Raw genomic sequence first — 24,960 nt, forward strand, 5'->3', positions numbered from 1 at the left:
ATTACATTGTTAGGCAATCTATATATATATATATATAAACTACCAATTTTGTAAAAATCTTGAACTTCATCCAAATTATGTATTATTTTCAAGGCAGCTAAATTCAAGTGCAACATATACATTGAGCTGCAAAAGTTTCTTATCATCTACATCCGATTTCACCTGGATAGATGCACGCTTGATAAAGCTAGTTAGTCTAGCGAAATTTGAAAATTAAAAATTTAATACTAAACAGAAAACAATAAACTTGCGGAAAAAATGATATACCGCAAACAAAAGGTGCAAAGGTTTTTGTACACCATATCCGGATTTCGACAATTAATGTTCAACGAAACATTCTTTTGATAATGTTACTTTCCAAATCATAGAAGTCAACATCGAGTCGAGTGGGACACCACGGCGAGAAGGAGAAGAGAAAATTTTTGGATCCACCAACTCCACACTTTAGAACCTGATGGTCTTAACGAAAAAGATGAGAAAAGATACAGGAAAGATAAAGAATAATTTAGTACACAGCATCGTCCTTTTTATCCTGTAATATTGGCCAATGGACGTTGCTAACTTCAACTACCAATTTTGTAAAAATCTTAAACTTCATCCAAATTATGTATTATTTTCAAGGCAGCTAAATTCAAGTGTATCATATACATTGAGCTGCAAAAGTTTCTTATCATCTACATCCGATTTCACCACAGCTTAGATCTTTCTATAGTGCCATACACTTTTCTAAAGTCAACGAAGGCACAATAGGTTGCTCAATTTGTTTTGTACTTCTATTATATCTGTAAGAGATGCAATATGGTCAACAGTGCTCCAACTTATCCTTACAAAAACAATTCTTTTCACCTACTAGCAGATTATTATCATCTACCCATTCTGAATAGTGTGATAGTGTGTTAAAATTACATTGTTAGGCAATCTATAATTTTATTTGTGTAATTGAATTAATCTCTGTACTGATTAATCCACACTCCCATAGATTTGTATGTCATGTGCTGCTATTTATAGGCACTTATATATATATATGTATATATATATTAGATTGAATAAGTTGGTGATCATGGGCAGTCATGTTAAAACCACAATTGACAGTAAACAGTTAGTTTTGAGTTGATTTACTCTCATAGAACATATAATACGATTATAACTAGATCCAATTGCAGAACACATTCTATCTATTACGTCTAATGTAACAATGTTAGTACCACAGCTTAGATCTTTCTATAGTGCCATACACTTTTCTAAAGTCAACGAAGGCACAATAGGTTGCTCAATTTGTTTTGTACTTCTATTATATCTGTAAGAGATGCAATATGGTCAACAGTGCTCCAACTTATCCTTACAAAAACAATTCTTTTCACCTACTAGCAGATTATTATCATCTACCCATTCTGAAAGTCGGCCATTAAGAGTTGTGCAATACAACTTTCATGATGCTGAGGCAATAACTATTCCTCTTTAAGAAAGAGGATCCCTGACATCTAACATAACATGTTGGACTTATGTATAGAGTATGTGACAATGTAATTCTTTACTTCTGGTACTATATTAAAAAAGTAATGAGATAATTTCTGTGATGTTATACTTCAGCTGGAATATTATTAAAACCCTTTTCTTAAATTTTAATTGCGTAAATTGTCTCCTCTAGGCTCATGAATAAGCAAAACATCGTTTATAGAATGTTTATTAGCCGGAGGAATGTCAGTCTGGTCAATTAGATTATCATCAACTTGATAATTTAGAAGTTTTGTTTAAACGTCCTTCCATTGACCTTCTACCACACAAGAGATATTACAATCCGTGTTAACAACCTACTAAGGAATGCATTCTTCCTCTGACTTGCGTTATCCCTATTTTCCTATTTATTCAAAAAAATATTTTTCTCAGTGGTAGCTAGTGTCTACCAAGAGATCATCTTGCTTTGCATACCCATACCTTCGTTTAACTTTCTGCACTTCTCCCTCCCAGAAAATGGAAACTTCTACTAACCATTTATCACATGTTATGACATCAATATACAGCAATGTACATAACTTGACTCGGCTAAAAAGCTATATCGTTAGGTGTAACAATTCATAAAACCATAAATTAGAACACACACATAGAAAACAGGAGGACCACATGTACAGAGGTGATGATGTAAAGACTAATAGATATAAGAAAATGTGGTATGAATGCCAATGAGACAACTCTCCATCCAAGTCACAATTTGTAAAAGTAAACCATAACCTCGTAGCGATACAAACGCTAGAGCTGCATACTACATCATCAGTAGCTAGAAGACGCGCTACACAATTCTTGCCTCATAAATTATGTTAAAACATTAACATTCAGGCATTCCTTCCCCCCGAACAATATAATACACAGATAGAGTGAACAGCCTTCCACAACCTTTGTTTGGTAGTACCTCATATTAAAAGAAGGGGGTACTGAGCCCCATTAATATATATAATTCGTCTCAAATCTAGCCCGACAATGCGAATTTGCATTAGCAAATTGTTGTTCTTCCCTCAGCGTAGCAACTCCGCCTGCACTTTCCAGCGCCCTAGACCACTCGACCATCTCGCTTTTGTTAGTCGAGTAATGCCTTTCTCCGTCGGCTTTATCGAGGGTTGTAACACAGTACATGATGTATAAGGGAAAGTAGATGTTGCACTTTTCAGATGAGTAATGTTTTGTCTGTCGTAAATGATGATAATGTTACTTACCATTCGATGGAGAATATCTGTCGTAAAGTTGTCACATGTTTTGACTTAATTTTTATTTAAAATTTGATTTGGCGACATGCATGGTAAGTAACATAATCATCATTTACGACAAACAAAACATAGCTGATCTGAAAAGAATTCCATCTACTTGCCACTATACATCGTGTGCACTAGTGTGAAGCTATCCGGCGATAGCAGCCGGCTTTAATATTCATGAGGCCAGCCCTCAATGATATTCATGAGCCTGCAATGATATTCATGAGAGAACTTACTTTCGATGAGGTTTTGTAAGAAATTATTGACTTTAATGATAAAACAACTGTAAATATCAATCATGATTCTGCTATTTAACTATTTAAAGCAAAAAAAAAAAAAACTTAAACCAATAGGTGTCTTCTGCCGGGTCTGCGTCTTTTAACATCTAAAATTGAAGTAAATAAAAAAGATTAATGTCTCTATAGACATATAACCAAGAAACGATTCATTAACAATTCTGTGATTACTGAAATAATGTTAACTGAAACAACATTGAGTAAAAGAATGCCTGATTAAATATAGAAATTTAGCTATTACTATTAAAAACGAAATTGAACGAAAGCGATGCAATATGCTTCTTGAAACGGGCCATTCCCTCGAACAATCCATATAAAGCGGTTCTTGTAAATATAACTCGTCTATAATTTAGCACACCAATGATAGATCTGCAAATCCCTAACACATAACTTCAAAAAACTTAAAAGGAAAATAGAAATATGATAAAGAGAACTGAAGATAATATGAGATCTATAATGGTGGAAGTTATTGCTAAAGAACAACAGAGAGAAGACAAAACAAGTTCATGTAACTACCATGCTCGAAAATAAATTAATCTTTATATCATAGTACATCCGGCCAAACAATTAAAAAAACAAGCCATTCTTATGTTAATTCGGTCTACTAGACTTTTAGTCAGAAGCAAGAACGTATAACTAATATACGTCCTTGGTATATAGAAGTAGACATTTGATGCAAATTGCCGCGTGAATGTGATTTTAATATTCCTATCTTAGGTGTTGATTGCGGAAAGGTGACCAAGAAATATAATGGCAATAGTTGTCCTTGAAAAACTTAGTCGGAGAAGGGTTATCACCTTACTACAAAAACTTTGCATTTTGTTAGGGTCGTACTACTCTACTCACTAGAAACCAGTTTCAACCCAGCACAGGCGCTTGGGAAATTGACCCCACCCTTTTCCTTATTTTCTTTTTTGCCCCAGTCACGGTTTATTTTATTCTTTTTTATTGAAAAAATAAGCAAGTTAAACTATTGCAGAATATTTTTTAAAATGATACACATAACAAAACATTATAAATAGTCAAATCACCAACTGACGTCGGCAACTCTTACAGTACTGGTGCTGATATTCCTTAATTTGAAAAATCAATATAAAAATGCGTCAAAAAAGATTCTCCCTATAACTAACTATAAGTGAATTATCTTCTTTTTTTATTAATGAGGACGGTCAACTTGTCATCTAAATCAAAAGAAAATAAACCAGGCACTATTAAGGTCTTGTCTCGGAGAAAAAATTCACATATGATACTCTGATTCTATACAGTTACATTGAAGCTTTTAAACATGTTAAACATATCAATACCTGTACAGTTACACCATAAACCAAGAAACTCCTACTAACACATTAATAATAAGGTATCATTATGTAAAAAGTTTCAGAAACAAGTACCTGTGCTAAACCCCTCATTCGTCCTGAACATGCATGAAATATTTGCCACTTGACGTAAAGCAACTAACAATCAATCGTATGAAGATGTTTTATTTCAATTAAATGGGCTCATTTAAAAATTTGAAAAATCTAAACAAATACCTGTGCTAAACCCCTCCTTCTGTAACAGTATATTCAGTCCGGTAGTAAAATTTGTCCGCCAGACATTTCTTCCTAGGTAATCAAGTCCATGACCATAAGTTTACTAGGAATATAAGTCCCCTGATAAATTGTCATAGGAAAATAAGTCCATAGCTAGTAAAATATGTCTGGCACTTATTTTTCTAGGAAAAGTTTTATATATCCTAATTCTCATTTTATACTATGAAAAAGGTCACTTTAAAATTTTTCTTTTGAACATGCATGACATATTTTCCACTTGACGTAAAGCAACTATATTAATGATTAAAGAAATTCACAATCAATCGTATGAAGATGTTTTATTTCCATCAAATGGGCTCACAAAGAGCATACCAAAAAATAAGACAATAGTCAACTATCCATACAAAGAAAAGAAAAAGTTTAAACATGAATGAAGTACACACATATATGAATATATGTTTGAAGTCTAAACGAAAATCAATAATACAGTACGGAATATACCGATCATTTTAGCGATTGGCGAATTCTGACGAAGAAAACTTCTGAAAGGTGAAGCAGCCATTGTTGTCTTCACATGGAAAAGTTTGCACACGGACCGAAATTTACGGTAAGTTTACGATATAGGAAACAAAACGGGAAGGTTGTAAGTTTGCAGCAAGTACAGTTCCAGTACAGAATTTAATGTTAATAAACAAAGTCAAAGGAACCGCTTCAACATCAGGTTTTAACATTGCTTCATGCAGAATACCCTTCTTTCAAATAAAGTCAAATTACAATTACTGGTATTTTGCAGTTTACATAAATTTATATTCATAAAATAAAAGTCAATGGCACACATGAAATGTTTTAATTATTGCAAATCAAGTGATATCTTCTCAATGTCAACAGTGTGATAGTTGACTTCTGTAGAATAAATTATTGACGCACGCTGTACATTTGCATATACATTTTATTCGAAATAATATTTTAAGCATGGAAGATTCATTTTTGGTGAAAAGTGATGTGGAAAACAACATTCATTGCTATTTTATGTTTTTTTTTTTTTTTTGCAATTTGCAGGTTATTGCACACAATCAACAACATAAACAAACTGGTTATACTACATTGCATCATTACTTTTAATCACAATTTAAAACGTTTGCACTCCAAATTCATTTTGGATCATGTTAGTATTCTTGTAAATACCAAAATGAATATATACAATGGACTAGTAAAGGCCAAGCTGCTGAAAACAGTAAATAATCCTCAGATAATTGAAGGACTACTGAAAGCCTAAAGAAGAAGAAGATACCTGGAATACAAGACAAACTTGCCTCTGCACCAAATCGCCTCAGATCAACCCGAACCCCTAACTTTCGGCTGACTCGTCCCACATTTTATTTTCTCCTCCAACTCATATTTACCAACTCCCCCCCCCCCCTCCCCCGAGTTTAATCCTGCTGAATAAAGTCCTGCCATCTTTCGCCAAAATGAAAAGAAGTTAAATTCCGTTAAATTAAGGCCAGCTTACTCTGCCCACTAATAAAAAGATAGAATGCGATGCCTTCCAACTTTTAGTGTATAGATATAGGAAGATGTGGTATGAGTGCCAATGAGACAACTCTCCATCCTAGTAATAATTTATAAAAGGAAACCATTGTAGGTCAAGGTACGGCCTTCAACACGGAGCATTGGCTCACACCGAACAGCAAGCTATAAAGGGCCCCAAAAAGTTACTAGTGTAAAACCATTCAAACGGGGAAACCAACGGTCTAATCTATATAAAAACGAGAAACGAGAAACACGTATGAACTACATTAACAGACGACAACTACTGTATATCAGATTCCTGACTTAGGACAGGTGCAAACATTTGCAGCGGGATTAAACGTTTTCATGGTACCAAACCTCCCTTTTCTGAAACAATAGTATAATATCACAACATAGAAAAACATTTATAATTACATGTATATAATTGTGGTATTTATTTAAGTATTTTTTCACCTTTGATGAAGAAATGCACACCATGCTTGCTTATGTGCACGATAATGGGAATGCAACCAGTACAGGCATAGTAGTGGTAATTGGGTGATACATGTATATTGATTTTGGATTAGATTTTTTATGCATTTAGAATTCATTGAACTGCAGTAGAATATTGAAAAACATTATCTTTAATTCTTCAAGATATACGGTCAACTAAAAAGTTGTGAACTATGTCTTGTATGAAAAATTCTGCGAAAAATATACATCTTTTCACTTTAAATAACATTACATGTATCTTGAAAATCCATCCACGGCGAAAGAAATTGGATTTAAATAATTATTATTGCTTATTGATTTCTCCTGGAAAAACCATGTAAGAAGAATATTGGAAATGAGACTCAAAACATTAAGGGTAACCGTTACAAAATGTAGAAGATGTAGCAAAATCAAGCAAATTAGCCTTCTATCTGACATTGCATCATAAAAAGAGGGATGGTTACATTTTAGTTCAATTCTTTATATCTATGTATATTGGTAATGAAAAAATATGTATTCATAAAAATGTTCATACATTGTGTAAAATTGAAAAGATAAAATATTTATTCTAATTTATCCCTAGAACATTAGTCTAGTAGTTCGGTAAGCACACACAATTACTCAATGCTTAAAGCTTACATGTATATGCATTGCGTTAACCAACATCGCTGTAGACTTGAAATGAACACAGAGGTAATTGAACAATGCACATGATACATGACGATGATAACTAGGTGGGAAAACCTGGAACAAGCATATTTTTGGAAAAAATGAAAATAATAAGATTGGTCAAAAAAGATAAATTTTCACTAGTTTTAAGTGGTATATTTGAGGAATCCTTCTTTTTAAACACACAGTAATGGGATTTCAATAATGATGTTATTTTTTATTCCAGATGTGTTCCTCAAAACTATGTTTTGTATGGCTAACACTATTTTTGCTGTCATTTTTACCTGAACAAAGTACTTGTAAAGAAACTGAGCAAAATAAATTGCATGATAAAGTCATCCCCAAACCTATCAAACCAAACGAAGAAACACTGAAACAGATCATTCCTCAGAACTCAAGTAACATGTCGGAACATGAGAGACTTGTAAAGAGGGGATATTTTATTTCAAAGTTATTTGAAGATTTTGGTAATGAAAATGGTTTAATGACACATGATGGACTGGACAGAATGTTAACACAGTTAGGTTTTAAAGTTGATCATGTTGATAAAGATCATGATCACAGCGAAGACCATCATCACAATCACTTTGAAAATGAGCACAAACATTCAGAAGAGGAAGATCAGACTCCCAGGAATAAAGATAAAAGATCTTTGAAAATTACTTCAAAAAATGACAGTTCTATTAAAGTGAGTATTTGCATTGTGTAACATAATGTTCAAAATGTAGTAATATTGGACACTTATAGTATTTTAAAAGAGACATTTATAATATTACAATGTATATTTATATATTATATATGTGGTGATAAAATAATCAGATATTATATGAATAATTAAATTCTTCTTTTATCAATTCTAATCTTCAAAGCAAATGATAAAAGAGTACATTTTGTAATTTATATGCAATATTTGGTGATCATGATGATAGAAAACTTAAATACTCTATAAAATAACTTGCTGGAAGGTATTTGAATTGATATATATGTAAATTATTTACATAAATCATAAATAATCTTATAGGCTTGCGTACTTAAAAGCCTTAACTTTCTCTGAAGGTACATTTAATCAAATTGGGTCCTTTATTTAAAAAGGGCGACAATGTATATTTGTACATGTTGTATCATCAGACTTAATGTCCCCTTGGTTCAAATTTTCTGACTTACTTTTCTTTTAATAAGCCAGTTCCGGGATACGGTAGTTAGTTGAATCTGTCATGTGACTTCCATCACCACGTGACTAAAATGTAGGCATCGTCACTTCCAACATATGTTGAGTGAAAGGGTGAAAAAGTTTGATCTTATACTGCACAAAATATTTGGAAAATTAAAACCTAATAAGTTGGTCACCCTCCCTTAAGTGGTAGAGGAATTAAGATTACGTACTTACGGAACATAAATTATTTCTAAACTACCCTGCAGAATGACGATTCTGAAAGTGCTTGAAACTTTAACAGAGCAGGGATACAGGCTCGCCTTCTATCTGGTAAATGACGTCATAAAGGCGTGCGAAATTGACGATATTTTCCGGTGAAAGACATGATTCGAGAAATAGCCTATGACTTGTACAACACTGTTATGACTCAGTTATTTTTATAAAATTATAATTTGAAATTTTACAATATAAAAGCATTTGTAAAAGAGAAAATGTTGGCTTTAAATTTTCAGGAAAAATACAATGTTGACAGTTTGTTACATGAGTATGGATATAAAGCTGGTATAACAAGGAACCAGTTTGTTAGCTTTTGTCCTGGGTTTCTGTTCATGTTGATGGGTTTAGAGCATGCAGATGAACAGGATCACAATGGAATTCATCAACATGTGAATACATCAGCGAGTAGCTACCGTCTTCCAGAAGGTACATAAAAAAGTTTAGAAAAAAGGAGATATGAATTGATAAAAACCTTCCATCTGGCCCCTTGAATTCTTAAATTCTTTTCATTTTTTGTCTGATTTATCAATAGATGAAATAGGGTGATATGATCTGGACACTTTAGTACAGAAATGTAAGTTATGAGGCATAAAATAATAATAAGTTTGTTTGCTGTTGTCCGGTCAAGCCTAAAAAATCAACCTGTCTAAAAAAATATAATTGACCTCATGGAAGGTAACATTTTGTTATCAACTTCTAGTCCTTGAAAAAGAAAAAAAAATGGTTTTACTAATATTGGTATTGGTTGTATGGAACATTATAATCATATATATAAAAAAAGAAGATGTGGTATGATTGCCAATGAGACAACTCTCCACCAGAACCCAAATGATATAGAAGTTAACAATTATTGGTCACTGAACGGCCTTCAACAATGAGCAAAACCTATACCGCATAGTCAGCTATAAAAATCCCTGAAATCATATAAGTAAAACAATTCAATCGAGGAAAACTAACAGCCTGATTTACATGATTTATGTGTGATAGGGTCATTTATATATTGAAATTATTTATTTGCAATGTACAGATATTTTATTATTTATTATTTTCCATGTCCAGATAATTGTAGTTTAAAATATATGTAGTATTGATTTATTACGAAAGTATGGACATAAACAGTAGATTAATACAGGTGATCAATACTTTATATACATGTTTTTACTATTGTGATGTCATATCGACTGTTTAGTTGTGATGTAAGTCTTGTGATGTCATTTCGTATATCTGTGTGATGTAGATTTGGTACAGGAGTTTCAATGGACGATTATGTCACAAGGGATTAATTCTGTTTTCTGATTGGTTAGATTTGACCGAGGAAAATTACAAAATTTTGATATTGTTTGAGAGAAAGCACTGGATCATTTTGTCTTGTGTAACTTTCGGAAATTTATTATATTTCTGTGATTATTTATTAGGAAATGTTCCTGTTGTCTCTAAGAATAAAGGTATTTATATTTGTATTAATAAATACACTTGATGTTCAAAAGATTATAAAATTATACAATCAGATGTCCTGTACCATAGTCATGAAATTGTTAATAGCATTACTTCATTTTGATATTTGTATCTCATTATTTTAGTATAATGTATTGAGTGATTAAATGTTAAATAGCAAACTCTATGAAGTTTCCATACTCAATAATTGACAGTTGTATAAAGTCCCCCTTCTTGTGTTTTTTTTGTAATTTATAGTAACTGGTATTATATTTGTTTTGAATATACAATAACTATACATCTAAGACATAGTGTGTATTATGTTATTGTCTTATTACGAAAGGTAGTGAGAATTTGTTCAATTATGTATTTTTCAGATTTAAATGTTGACAGTTGAATTATTGTTACCAGTACGTGTGGTATTATAACCTAAGTCCCATAGACAGGTAATTAAATGTTTTATGTTATAACGTAAACAATGATTAAATAATGATTGATCTTGATTGTGGTATTTAATCAGTGTTTGTATAATGTTTACATTCTTGAAACTTTCACAGTTTGTTAAACGTATAAATAAAGAAATAATTATTAAATAGTATTTCTTTATTTATACGTTTATCAACTGTGAAAGTTTCAAGAATGTAAACATTATACAAACACTGATTAAATACCACAATCAAGATCAATTATTATTTAATCATTGTTTACGTTATAACATAAAACATTTAATTACCTGTCTGTGGGACTTAGGTTATAATACCACACGTACTGGTAACAATAATTCAACTGTCAACATTTAAATCTGAAAAATACATAATTGAACAAATTCTCACTGCCTTTCGTAATAAGACAATAACATAATACACACTATGTCTTAGATGTATAGTTATTTTATATTCAAAACAAATATAATACCAGTTACTATAAATTACAAAAGTAACACAAAAAGGGTGACTTTATACAACTGTCAATTATTGAGTATGGAAACTTCATAGAGTTTGCTATTTAACATTTAATCACTCAATACATTATACTAAAATAATGAGATACAAATATTAAAATGAAGTAATGCTATTAACAATTTCATGACTATGGTACAGGACATCTGATTGTATAATTTTATAATCTTTTGAACATCAAGTGTATTTATTAATACAAATATAAATACCTTTATTCTTAGAGACAACAGGAACATTTCCTAATAAATAATCACAGAAATATAATAAATTTCCGAAAGTTACACAAGACAAAATGATCCAGTGCTTTCTCTCAAACAATATCAAAATTTTGTAATTTCCCTCGGTCAAATCTAACCAATCAGAAAATAGAATTAATCACTTGTGACATAATCGTCCATTGAAACTCCTGTACCAAATCTACATCACACAGATATACGAAATGACATCACAAGACTTACATCACAACTAAACAGTCGATATGACATCACAATAGTAAAAACATGTATATAAAGTATTGATCACCTGTATTAATCTACTGTTTATGTCCATACTTTCGTAATAAATCAATACCACATATATTTTAAACTACAATTATCTGGACATGGAAAATAATAAATAATAAAATATATGTACATTGCAAATAAATAATTTCAATATATAAATGACCCTATCACATATGTACAAAACAATGAACGAAAAACATATATGATATATAGCAACAAACAAAAACCACTAAATTACAGGCACCTGACTTGGGACAGGCACATACAGAAAGTAGCGGGGTTAAACTAGTTTGTTAGCTCCAGACCCCCCCCCCCCCCCCTGTGATATAACAGTACATCATAAGAAAAAAGTATAAAAATCATTTGAAAAGGGCTTAACTCATCAGATCGATACAAAGCAGAAAGACATCCAACAAAAACACAGACAGGATGTGGCAGTGTATTTGTACATCCTTACAATAACAAGTAATTAAAAAAATCATGCATCTAAGACTAAAATATCAATCAGCACACATCCAACATCCAATGAATTTAGTGCAATGACATCATACATGGATTATAAAATGAGAAAGAACACATGGTAAGTAGTATGTAGAATGATGTACATGTACATGATGTAACTTTATAATAATAAAGATTAAATAATACAGCAAGCACAGTTATACATTGTACATTCAAATATCATAAAAATGAATTAAGAGTCTTCTTTCTGTCAAAATATTTGAATATTCTGCACAAAGTTCAACCTTAGATAGATATTACAATAAAGATTATTGCATGTGAAATTGAATATTATTACATATGAAATTGGACAAAATTTTAGCTAAGAAAATATTGGTAGTTGCAGTGAAAGTTTTTTCCTATATTCCATAGAATTTAACTTTTAGTCTGCATATCTACTTTTTATCTGAGCGTGGCAAGATGATCATATTATATTTATAGAAAAATAAGAACCTTTCACAAAAGATCGTCATTTTTAAGACTAAAACAGAACGTTATTGTGCTGAAACGCTACGCCTACCCGCTTAGACTAAAAATTTACAACAGCACTCTTGTCAAATTACGAAATTTAAATTTGGAGAAAATAGAATGAGATAAACACTGATTTAAGTGATTTACTTACGCCCAATCCAAGTATACAACCGCGTTGCTTGATCGTATCTGTCAGGTTATGAACAATTGATACAGGTCGTTGTTAGTAATAAACTGGGAAAGCGAAGAATTTAAATATCTCAAAAGTGAAACTGTTTACACACCAATAAATAAGAATTGACCAGGCCACTCTTGAACTTTTTTTTTGTTTGGTGTTGCCTACCCATGCCTTGTAGGGTTGGGTAGGTAGTTAGAGAATTTTTTTGGCCAACATCATAAGCTACAACTTCGGTAGGCAACATCAAACAATTTAAATTTATTTTTGTCCACAATGTAGTTAAATGAATTGACTAGAACACACTAAATGTAATTGTATTTCAGTATGGGGATTCAGCTGTCTGTCAGTGCTTGTGATCAGTTTAGTAGGACTACTTGGTGTAACTGTTATTCCTATCATGCAGAAAGTCTTCTATAATCACCTGTTGCAGTTTTTAGTAGCGTTAGCTGTTGGAGCCCTCTCTGGGGATGCTATGTTACATCTCATTCCTCATGTAGGTTTATTTGTTAGTGTTTGATATACCCCCAAACATTGATGTTATGGAGAGTAAAATGGTAGTGTGTCTGTCAATGCGCCTCTTACCATGCTTACACTAGATTAAAAGGGAACCCTTGGCAAGTTGTAGGGACCATGGGAAGTTAGTCCATTAGATACATGTATCAAGCTTCAAAATAATGTCATGCGTCATATATAACAAAAACGAACTCAAGTTGAGTTTAAATTTCATATATATCTGCTGTATGTATATAGCTCTCTACTTTGCTTTTCTTTATTTCTCTCACCAGAGCAACATACATTGTGACATTTAATTTACCAAGCTTTGTACTTTTGTGTTGAATTTCTGTGTGTAAATTGTTGCCTGCAGACAGTCAAAACGTCAACCAGTTAGAATTTCTTCAAAGGTTAAGATTAGGTAATGACAGTGACTCTCTTAATTTGTATAACAGCTTTATTGAAATTGCAATTTAATATTTTAATCAAATAATGTTCCAGGTTTCATGTTTTACGTTTTCATCTTTAGAAACAGAAGAAATTACCAAAGAATGATAAAGCTTGAAATTAAGGGACAAACAATCAGTGACTCACATTTAGCTCATTTATCCTCTGAAAAAATCTTATCTTTCTACTGAGCTGCAGTAAATGCCATTGTCTTCAATATTGTTAATATCAAGGTTTTTTTCCACACCATATATCTTAATATGATTTGAAATTATTCAAACTACTCTTCCTAATTTTCTACCATTGTTTTTGTTCACTATGATTGATGTTTTTAACTAGCAAGTTGGGAACAGATTGGTTTGTATATCAAAAACGAGGTCTTTGACCCTATGATTATTTTATATTAATCAAACAGGTTTATTTATCAAAAACTTGAAAATTTTAAGAAAAATTCTATGCATTAGTTATTGGAGAATTGATGATTTTAAGACAAATTTAAGAATGGTATTCACCATGTTCACAGAGTTAATGTTATTTTATACAATTATACATCTTTTTTGAAAGGAAGTATTCAATAATGTTTCAGAAAATAAAAGAGATTAAAACATCAAACGACAGCTATATGCAAAATTTGACAAAAATCTGTGACATTACACATTTTCTGTAACCATGGTAACTTGACCTTTTTATCTGATTTTTATTGGTGAATTTTCAACTTTCTCCCTTTCTGAAAATAAAATTCAAGTCTTTAAAAATTTAAAAGAATGGTTTGTAGACTTTCTACAATGTGTAAGATTTTAGGGTAAAGATTGCATTCATGAATTAAAAACCATTATGTTGCTAGCTTGATAGTTCTTATACTTCCATACTTTCATTTTACTTTACCACTACTTTTGAGATAAACAAAACATAGTGCACAACATTATCATGATTATATTCATCGTATCCATGAACATTTTAAGAAATTATCAATGAATCATTTACTCAGATATTCCAGTTACAAAATGGTGTGTATTTGTGTAACCATCTTTGTCAAGACAATTACATAAATTGTGCATGGTGCATGAATCCAGTATCTGATCTAAAAATATCAATGGTGTCATTGTTAAAGAAATATTTAAAATTGAAGTTATCTTCCTCTGTACAGCATTGTAGTTGAACCAATTCAAAGTATTTCCTTCCAATGCTTAATACAATGCAATTTTTAATTTTTAAGTTCCAAATGCAAAATAAATGCACTTTGATTGTTGAAGCAAAGTGGTGAGACTTGAGATAATATTGCATGCCCATTCAGCCCTATGGTAAATCTTGAAAACTTTACTTGGCTACAGTAAAATGGACTAAACAGGAATAATTTACCATTGGACTACAAAAAGAAAGGCTTTTTTTCACATACTTCTGAAGGACTACTAACCAGATTTACTGCATATTTAGTCATCAGCTAAACAATGATGAGTTGTAACTTGTGAACGATTTTTGGATCGGTGGGACAGTACTTCAACTGCACTATGTTGACATTAAACCATTGACATTGTCTTAACATGTATATATTTATATTCGACATAAATTTCAGGCATTCGAAAGTGGACATTCCTCGCACGGTGAACATGAATCACATGACAACTCACAGCATATGTCATCTGTATTGAAAGGGTTGTGTGGACTTGGAGGAATCTATTTCTTTTTTCTTATAGAAAGACTCTTGACAATACATACACAAGAAAAACGGAAAAGAAAAAAGGTAGGTTACCATGGTTACATATTTACCAATTGAACGGAGAAAGAAGATTGTGCTGTAGTTACCGTAATCGGCTTTGTATAGTTCGCACTGGTACATTGTCTGCACCCCCCTTCTTGCCACGAGAATTTAGGTAAAAAAACTTTTTGTAACTGTTCGAAAACCTCTAATGAAACTCTTATAATATCACATAAATGTTTGAAGGATCTTATGCTAAAACTAAACACATGCATCAGTATGAAACATCAAAAAGGAACGAATAACTAATTTCATTTTGTAGTTTATACATCGTAATGCATAAGCTGTTCCCGACTGACTTATATACATTTTTCTTTCCGTCAAATTCAAGTGGATCCCAGTTTATTTTATGCAATGCAGCGTAGAGAAACCAGAAATTGTAATAAAGCATTTAATTTTGTAATTTATCAGTTTATATTTGATATCGAATAAAAAATGCATATTAATATGGATTAGGTAAATTATTAGTTTTGAAAACGATAAGAGCGCCCTCTACAATTTCAATAACAAACATGGTGAATTAAGAATTTTGCTCTTATTTCTTGCTTGTCGTACTCTTTAATCCGCACCCCTGTCTTGCAGCTTCAATTTTGGAGAATAAAACCGCGGACTATACAAGCCTGAATTGGTAACTTTTTGAACTTTGTGTGAGTTCTTTGGACAATGGGTTGCAAACTATGATGAATCATATTTTTCACTCATAGCAGGGAATATTTAAAATTTGGTCTTTTATTTTTCGGTTTTAGTCAGAGTAATCTTTTAGATCTGGTCTTTATTCAGGTTTCAGTCAGAGTAATCTTGATCATCGGGTCTTAATTTAGGTTTTAGTCAGAGAAATCTTTAGAATCAGGTCTTTATTCAGATTTAAGACAGAGAAATCTTTAGAATCCGGTATTTGTTTAGGTTTTAGTCAGAGAAATCTTGAGAATCAGATCTTTATTCATTCAGGACTTTCCTTATGAAAAGTGTTCTTAAGATGTAAACAAAATGTTCCAATCCTGTATATGTTAGTAATGTTTATGAACTGTGTCAGTTGGTATTTGACCAGTAAAATGGTATCATATTTTACAAACATGGAAGTTTTTTTTTTGCAATGAGTTCTTTATTTTCAAATTTAAAAAAAACCATACATTTGTAAGGTGAATACATAATATGTTTAAAACAAACCTAGATAACATTATAAAACCTAATATTTAATTGCCTTTGGTTGATGATATACAAAACAAATTAGTTTTCTATAATATGGAATCCTCAATTGCAATAAACATCTTTAACTTACCCTTGTCAAAGTCCAGAGACTCCACCTAGAAAAAGTTTAGTGAGTAACATGGACTTGATTTAAAGGCTCAATCTATGAGTAAGTTTTTTTTTGTTTAGTTCATCTATTCCCCAGCTAATAATATAGCTTAAATAGTTTATCTATTAGAATTCACTGGACCTTTATATCAGTGTCAAAGTTTATTTACCTTTTAGTTCTAAAATGATTTTATTTGATATTCAATGTTAAAGATAACTAGCTCTTAGAGGTAACATTAAATTGAAAATATCTTTACACTCTAGTTTTGTTCAAAATAGCTTGATTGGTCAAAATAACACGAAATATAATGAGGGCCCCGCTTAATGGCGGGTCGCCCTATAGTGATCAGTCTGTCCGTCCGTCTGTCCGTCCGTAACAAATTGTGCCCGCTCTATATCTAGAGAACCGTAATGATTTCATATTTTATACTTGACATGTATATTAACCAACACCGGAGGTTGTGTTATAATGTTTGTACAACTTCCTAGGTCAAAGGTCAAGTTCAAAAACTTTGGTTTCAGTTGACTATCCCATGTCCGATGGTAAGGATCGTGTCCGCTCTATATCTTGGGAACCTTTATGCTTTCAAAGTTTATACTTGACATGTATGTACAACTTTCTAGGTCAAAAGTCGGGGTCAAAAACTTTGGTTTTCAGTTGACAACCCGATGTCCTATGGTAAAGATTGTTTCTGCTCTATCTAGAGAACCGTTATGATTTCAAAGTTTATACTTAACATGTATATTAACCAACACCAGAGGGTGTGTCATAATGTATGTACAACTTCCTAGGTCAAAGGTCAAAAACTTTGGTTTCGGATGACAACCCCGTGTCCTATGGTAAAGATACAAATTTTTGACCACACGTTATTCACAGCAGGACCCGCAGATATGGCTCCCAACTCAATAATGTCCAGTTGAGATGGTCATACTGTTGATGTAGAGCTTGTGTACATGCATATATTATTGAGTTAAAAAAAACCTTCCATGTCTTTTTTTTTTTAACTTACAGGGTAAATCTAAATACACAAATAACAAGACCGTATTTAGTAAGGAACAACATACCAGTTTTATAGGACAAACGAGAAAAATCAATGAACCTGATTGTGAAGATATGATAATGGGCATTCATCCTGGACACAAAGGTATGTTGGTGTTAACTTCCACTCTACACATGCAGGTTCACATCCGCTCACACAACTGCAAGTCTTTGCATCTCTTGTAGAAGTCAGTGTCTAAATTGCAAAATCGTGTTGATCTTGGTTTGACCTGTCATCGCATGTTCCTTAGAGAAGTAATTCTAAAAGACATCCTATTTTTATTGTCAAGCTTGAAACATTTATGTTGCCAAAGCGAGACATAGCGATTCAAGACTCTGTTGTGTTAGATGTCAATGTTTTGATTCAAGCTGTGTCTGTAAGTTTGAATCCTGCAAGTGGCAGGAGCATTTGACTCTAATTTTAATTGACTAGGATGGTCTTTTACCCTCCTGAAGTCTGTGGTTCTCACAGGACACACCACCAATTAAAACTGACCACCACAATATATAAATATATTGCTGCAGGGGAGTCAAACTTGTTTCTTTTCAACTGGATATGTTTGTTTTAGCTTTAAAGAATTATGCCGAAGAATCTCACAATACAGACTGTCACAAGCTGGATGATATGAGTGAAGAGGACAATCATGTCAACTGCAAGAAGTCTACAGAAGAGGAAGACCCAACGCTAGTATTAAGTCATTCGCATGGTAGTCACGGTCATAGCCACTGTCACAAAGTACCCAAGACAGTGGCTGCTATTGCTTGGATGGTCATTATTGGTGATGGAATCCACAACTTTTCTGATGGTTTAGCTATAGGTGCAGCTTTTGCAGATAGTTTAACAGGAGGATTGAGTACATCTATCGCTGTATTCTGTCATGAACTACCTCATGAAATAGGTTAGATATTGATATGGTTGTTGATAGATATCCAAATAATACTTTGTACTTGCATTACAAAAGCTAAGGAAATCTTTGCAAGTCTTTTTTTATTAAAGATTGTAGCAATGTAAAGACATTTCTTGTTTTGCAGTTCTATATACACTTACCGAATTCAGTCGTGTATTGTCCACAGTTTTTCACTCCAAAATTAAGATTATCAGACGGGTGCGGATTATGGAGTACTATAAGCAAGAAATACTAGAAAAACTTGATTCTGCGATGTTCGTTGGTGTCCGCCATGTTTGTTATTGAAACTGAAGAGGGTGCCTAATTCTTTTAAAAACTATTAATTTACCTAATCCATATTAATATGCAATTTGTGTCTCCCCTTTACGGAGTCAAAAAATGAGACATAAATATGCTGTTTCTGGTGTCTTTGGCATCTGTTGCATAAACACCGTATTCGTTTTTGATTTGGTAAGTTTATGGGGAACAACTAGTGGTAGGTCAATGATATTTATTAAGGAGTTGTATAAGAATTGGCACATCTCATTTCCATGGAAATTATTTGGCCCCAGCCCTTCAGTCATGGTTTATTGACATTGAAACTTTTAATTAGTTTAGATGTATTAGTTTGTGATTAGGTCAGTTTATTGGGAACCACTAGTGGTAGGTCAATGATATTTGGTATGCAGTTGTATTTGCATTGGCACATCTCATTTCCATCGTCCTGAATATGCATGAAATATTTGCCACTGGACGTTAAGCAACCAACAATCAATCAATCAATCTCATTTCCATGGAGATCATTTGACCCTGTCCCCTCATTTATGGTCTATTGACTTTGAAACGTTTACTTAGTTTTCATGTATTAGTTTGTGATTAGGTTTGTTACTGAGGAAGCACTAGTGGTATGTCAATGATATTTGATATGCAGTTGTATTAGCATTGGCACATCTCATTTCCATGGAGATTGTTTGGCTCTGTACCTTCACTCGGTTATGGTTTATTGACTTTTTGAATATTTTGCATAAATAAGTATTGCTATTTTAATTTCAACATTTCGATTTATTATCAAAATAACAAAAAGGCGAGCCATATCTCTGTGTTAACAGTTTATTATTTTGAAAATCCAATATTAACTGATAGGTATCAAAATCAAATGCTTCTTTAGAATTTTCTCATTTCTTTGCATAGCTGAAAGTAGAATCTACTAGTTAACAATGTTTCGAAATAAGTAAAGAAATCAGCCGGGAACCAGTTTAAACATAATAATGTTTAAAATACAAAACGTAATCGTTTAGTCATTCTGTTTTGGTGTTTCACACTGCTGCATGTATTTAATTTTAGCTAAAGGTCCTTCAAACATTAATGTGATGAATATGTCTGACAGTATTTCACTAAAAGATGGAACGGTTTTAGTTTCAAGGTCGTATTCTTTAGCGATATTTATTAAGTATGAATTTTCCGCATACTTTGTTTGCGATTTACATGTTCTATTATGATATCCGGTTAATATCTATGAAATTTAAACACAAAATTTATAACCACAAAGGAAGGTTGGGATTGATTTTGGGGGTTATAGTTCTAACAGTTTAAGAATTAGAGGTCAAAAAGGGGCCCAAATAAGCATTTTTCTAGTGTCAAGACAATAACTTGTGGAACAGTGTATGGATCTCTCTGAAATTATACCACAAGTTTCCATACCACAAAGGGATGGTTGGGATTGGCTATGGGGGGTTATAACTCAAATATTTTAGGAATTAGGTAGGAAGTAAAGAAAAAAATGGGGGGGGGGGGTGGTAAAAAGAAATTGTGAGGGGGGGACAATTTTTTCTCATTTCAGATTTCAGAAATTAAAAAGAAAATTTCTTCAAATATTTATTTATTATTTTTTTAGGGGGGGGGCTATTCGCAACAGCATAGTGTATTGCACAAAGGAGAAAAATGAATATGAATCCAAATCATATAACCAATTCTAAGTTCTTTGACTACAGTTATTCTGTGTCAGAAACCTATTATGTGTCAAATATTTAATTACAATCGCGAATATTGTGTCCATTTTGGCCCCAACTGTTCAAGGTTGAACCTCTGCGGTCGTATCCAGCTGCGCTCGGCGAAGCAATTTATTTAACAAAAGAAAAAAAAATTTCCTGAATTCCTGGTGGCGAAAAGGGGGTGCAGACAATGAATCATTGCATACTTTATAATGCCAATAACGGTTAGTTGTGTATGTAGTCATTTTTTAAATTTTTTAATGCTGAAACAATTTAAACGTGGAAACAAGCCTAATGCTATCACAGAATAATTATACCCAACGCACACCAAACTTAGTATGCAGTTGCATCATGGGATTGGGATTTGTCACATACCTAAGTCAGGACACTCTGACCTATCACCACTATGATAGTAAAACAATATCCAATTCATGTCCTGTTCATATCTTATGTACCCCGTTAAACGAGGTTAAACAAACTTGATATGCAGTTGCATTATGAGTTTTGGGTGTGTCATATACCAGTCGGGTCACTCTAACCTTTCACACATTGTCTAATAATTTGTGTCCTCATTATAACTTTTGTACCATAGAACTTAAATTAACCAAACTTAGTATGCTGAAACATCATGGGTTGGGATGTGTCATTTATCCAAGTCCGGTCACTCTGGCCTTGAATTTGACCTTTGACCCCTATGATAGTAAGACATTGTCTGTTTTGTGTTTGGTGCAGACATTTTATACTGTAGCACTTAGATTGACAAAACTTTGTATGCAGAAGCATCATACTGACCTTGACCATTATTTTATGAATTTACAGTATACGAACCTCAGACTTTGTTCCTGGTTCAGTATAATTATTTCAGATTGACGGATCAGTAATAATGTTTCAATTTAACACAGAGGAACATAAGTCCCGCTATGCAGACAGTTCTAAATTTGGTTGAATTTTTCAAGCTTTTTATGAAGTCCAGTTCTGTTATATGCACGATATGTGTTAAGTTTTCTTTTAAAAATGTAAATTTTGTTACAATACAATATATCAGGGTTTTCAATAAGAACCGGCTCTCGGCGAAATTTCCACGTTTCAAATTAAGGAAATTGCCGGTTCAAATTGTGTTATCAAATAAAAATAAAATAAATAAAACTGTGCTCATAATCATTCCATAAAACACGTAATCATCGTTTGAATTGACTTTTGTCTTGGCTTGCGCTTTGTTTAGGTGTTCTCGTCGAGGTCTGCATTACAATATATTTATAGATTCTTGACAAGGTTACGGAGATGGATAAGAAACGAGACATCCGAAATGATTTTTAATGCAATCAATTGTGTGCTTTGAAAAAGAATAATTCTACAGATTAGGAAAGCGCACTTTTGTCACAGAGAGAAAACACATGTTGATCCAAGATGACAAGTAAACAAGTAAAAAGAAAATCGACGTTGCTTGATTTCTTTACAGCCCCCAAAAAGAAAAAAAGAAACAGGTGAAAACAGAATCGCAATTAACGCATGAATATCAATAGTTGTGACAATTCTTTAATAATGATCATAATAATTTTCGGATCCTTTCAACGCTGATCTGGTTGTCAAGTATATATGGGTGTTTTTCATACAATGTCCACTTTCTCTGTCCAGGGTTGAAATTGGGATTAAATCATATATATTTTTATTTCTTTTTGTCTCATATCAGACCAAAGGGCTCGAATACAGCAAAAACGCTCTGTCCACATTTGAAAGTTATTTAAAATTTTCAAAAGTTCATACAATTTACCAATCTTTTTTTGTGCATTTTTCAATGTTTTGTCATAAAGCTACATCTGAAAATTACAAAAAGTATTCAGATATTTAGATAAGTTCAAATAGATTTTTGTTAGTAACTTTTTAAGTACTAGTGTCCATGAAAAAAATGTCCACTTCGCAACAACAACAAACAATTGACAATATTATAATCATTCTTTTATTTAGATTGTAGTTTTTCCTTTCACTTGCCACTAATACAACTTCCTTTAGTAAAATTGCAGTCATCTATGGATTCAAAGGATATAGTTCGTTTGCATTGAATCAATTGGCAAGTCTTATTGATAGCGTACTTTTTTACTTGTCCACTTTGCATTACCCTTTTTTAAGAAATGTTGACCTTAAATCATAAAATACTTGGGAGTTCATGAAATAAAATGTATTATATAAGAAAATATTCATAAAAACATGTATCTGAGAAACCGGGTGTAACAACAATGGCTGCTAACATGTGAATGTGTCCACTGCGCAACGGTCCACTACGCAACATTTCATTGTGAAGTGGACACCACCCGTTGCGGAGTGAACACAGATCGTTTCATAGGGGTCATATATCGTTACGCAATGGACATTTGTGAATATTTATTGAACACACAATATGTCAATGTAACAACATGTAAATGTGCCCACTGCGCAACGGTCCACTACGCAACATTTCGTTGTGAAGTGGACACCACCCGTTGCGAAGTGAACACAGATCGTTTCATAGGGGACGTATATCGTTACGCAATGGACATTTGTAAATATTTATTGAACACTAAAATATGTCAGTGTAACGACAGGTCGATGTACATGTATTGTTTATCCTGTTTCCAGTTTCTGTTATAGTTTTATAGTCTAACCTACTCTGATAATTTAGATTATAAAAAAAAATCACAGAAATTTCATATAGGTTGGCCTGCAATTTTTGTTTGGTGCTTGTTATTTTTATCAATTAGTTATTAATAAAGAACGTTTCTATAGCAATATGGAGAGTTGCACCCTGTTTTCTGTCAATAATCAATATAGTTAAGACATACTGATATCAAATTAAATTTTAATTAATGTATCTTTACATTTTTATACTTGGAATAGAGAAAATAAACAAGTGTGTCCTATGTATACATATGTCTGACCATGTGCTCATAGTTTATCAGAACATGTGCTTTGTGTCATTGAAATGATGTGTTAGTAGTATAATGATGCTCATTGCAAGATAAGTCGTAAAATTTGTAGCATCGCTATAGGTACACCTTGTAAATGCTACTACTTTAAGACTTTTCTCTAAAGCTTCCATTTTTTTTTTTGTCTCGCCTGGAAGACATAGGTATTGATTTTCCGGCAACGACGATGTAGTTGGCGTTAACAATTGTTAAGTTGTGTGCTTAAGTTAGTTTGATAAGAACTAATTGTGATAGATCAATGGTATTTTGTATGAAGTTGCATTACTATCAGTATCAGTTTGACAACTATTTTAAGGCCCTGCCTCCTAGGTTATGGTCCTGTGGCTTTTAATTGATTAGCAATTTCCAATGTCCCAGTTTTCTGCTGAAGTTAGTTTTGATAAGAAGTACTTGTGATAGATCAATGATATTTTATATGAAGATGCATTACTATCAGTTCATATCAGTTCATGGCCCTGCCCCTAGTCATGGTCCAGTGACTTTCAATTAATAAGCAATTTTTAATGTTAAGTTGCTGCTTAAGTTTGTTTGATAGGAACTACTTATAATATACTAAAGATATTTTCTATAAAGTTACCTTACTGTCTGTACATCTTAGTTTGTTGACCATTTCAAGGCCCTGCCCACTAGTTCGTGGTCCAGCAACTTTGAATTAATTAGCAATGTTGCTGTCCATCAGATTGTATTTTTCTGAATTTTATGTTGACAGTTTATTGACAAAATTGTTTGTCATTATGCATTGTTGACCAAACTATTTGCCTATTTTGGTTTAAAAATATCTGTTGAATGTTTCTCATAGTGAAAATTGTTGTCAAAAATATTGTTCTATGTTTAGGATAATATTGTTTTGTATTTTCAGGTGATTTCGCTGTTTTGTTAAGAGCGGGGATGACTGTTAAACAAGCCCTGGTATATAACTGTGTATCGTCTGTTCTTGCCTTCATGGGTATGTGTATTGGTATTTTCATTGGTAATATAGATGGTGCTAGTCTATGGATTTTTGTTGGAGTAGCTGGCATGTTCCTGTACATTGCTTTAGTTGATATGGTAAGATAATTAGGGATAAAGGATATGGGTTAAACCACCCATATATCCATTGTAAGGACTGTTTCCAAAATTACAGCCAGTCAAGGGTATAACTCTTTAGGGTTATTAGAGAACAATAACATAAATTTGTTATTGTGGACTAAAAAATCCAAAAACTGTGATCACATATGTATGTTACATGTTTCAAAGGGGCAAGATACATCCTTTGTTTTGTTAAAATGTATACAGGTTCTATTGATATTATTAGAAATTAATTATTGTCTTTATGTATACTTTACTATAGAAAGATATAACAGTTCATAATTTGCCAATCATGCATAGTACACCT

General features: G+C 32.4%; 1 protein-coding gene across 5 annotated transcripts in view; it reads left to right on the top strand.

Moving 5' to 3' along the window:
* LOC127730854 (zinc transporter ZIP6-like) overlaps positions 1 to 24,960 on the top strand; it is a 95,326-nt gene that overhangs the window by 55,157 nt on the left and 15,209 nt on the right. The window contains exons 4-8 of one of the 5 annotated variants that reach the window (XM_052239463.1): positions 13,041 to 13,210; positions 15,230 to 15,397; positions 17,721 to 17,853; positions 18,317 to 18,646; positions 24,445 to 24,632. The exons of 1 other annotated variant lie outside the window; for it this stretch is intronic. In XM_052239463.1, the coding sequence (XP_052095423.1) occupies positions 13,041 to 13,210; positions 15,230 to 15,397; positions 17,721 to 17,853; positions 18,317 to 18,646; positions 24,445 to 24,632 (989 nt within the window). The remainder of the gene's footprint in view (positions 1 to 13,040; positions 13,211 to 15,229; positions 15,398 to 17,720; positions 17,854 to 18,316; positions 18,647 to 24,444; positions 24,633 to 24,960) is intronic. 3 more of the 5 variants (XM_052239462.1, XM_052239459.1, XM_052239458.1) reach the window with 3 other exon arrangements.

Source organism: Mytilus californianus, unplaced genomic scaffold (genome assembly GCF_021869535.1).
Source record: "Mytilus californianus isolate M0D057914Y unplaced genomic scaffold, xbMytCali1.0.p SCAF_2, whole genome shotgun sequence".
NCBI lineage: Eukaryota > Metazoa > Mollusca > Bivalvia > Mytilida > Mytilidae > Mytilus > Mytilus californianus.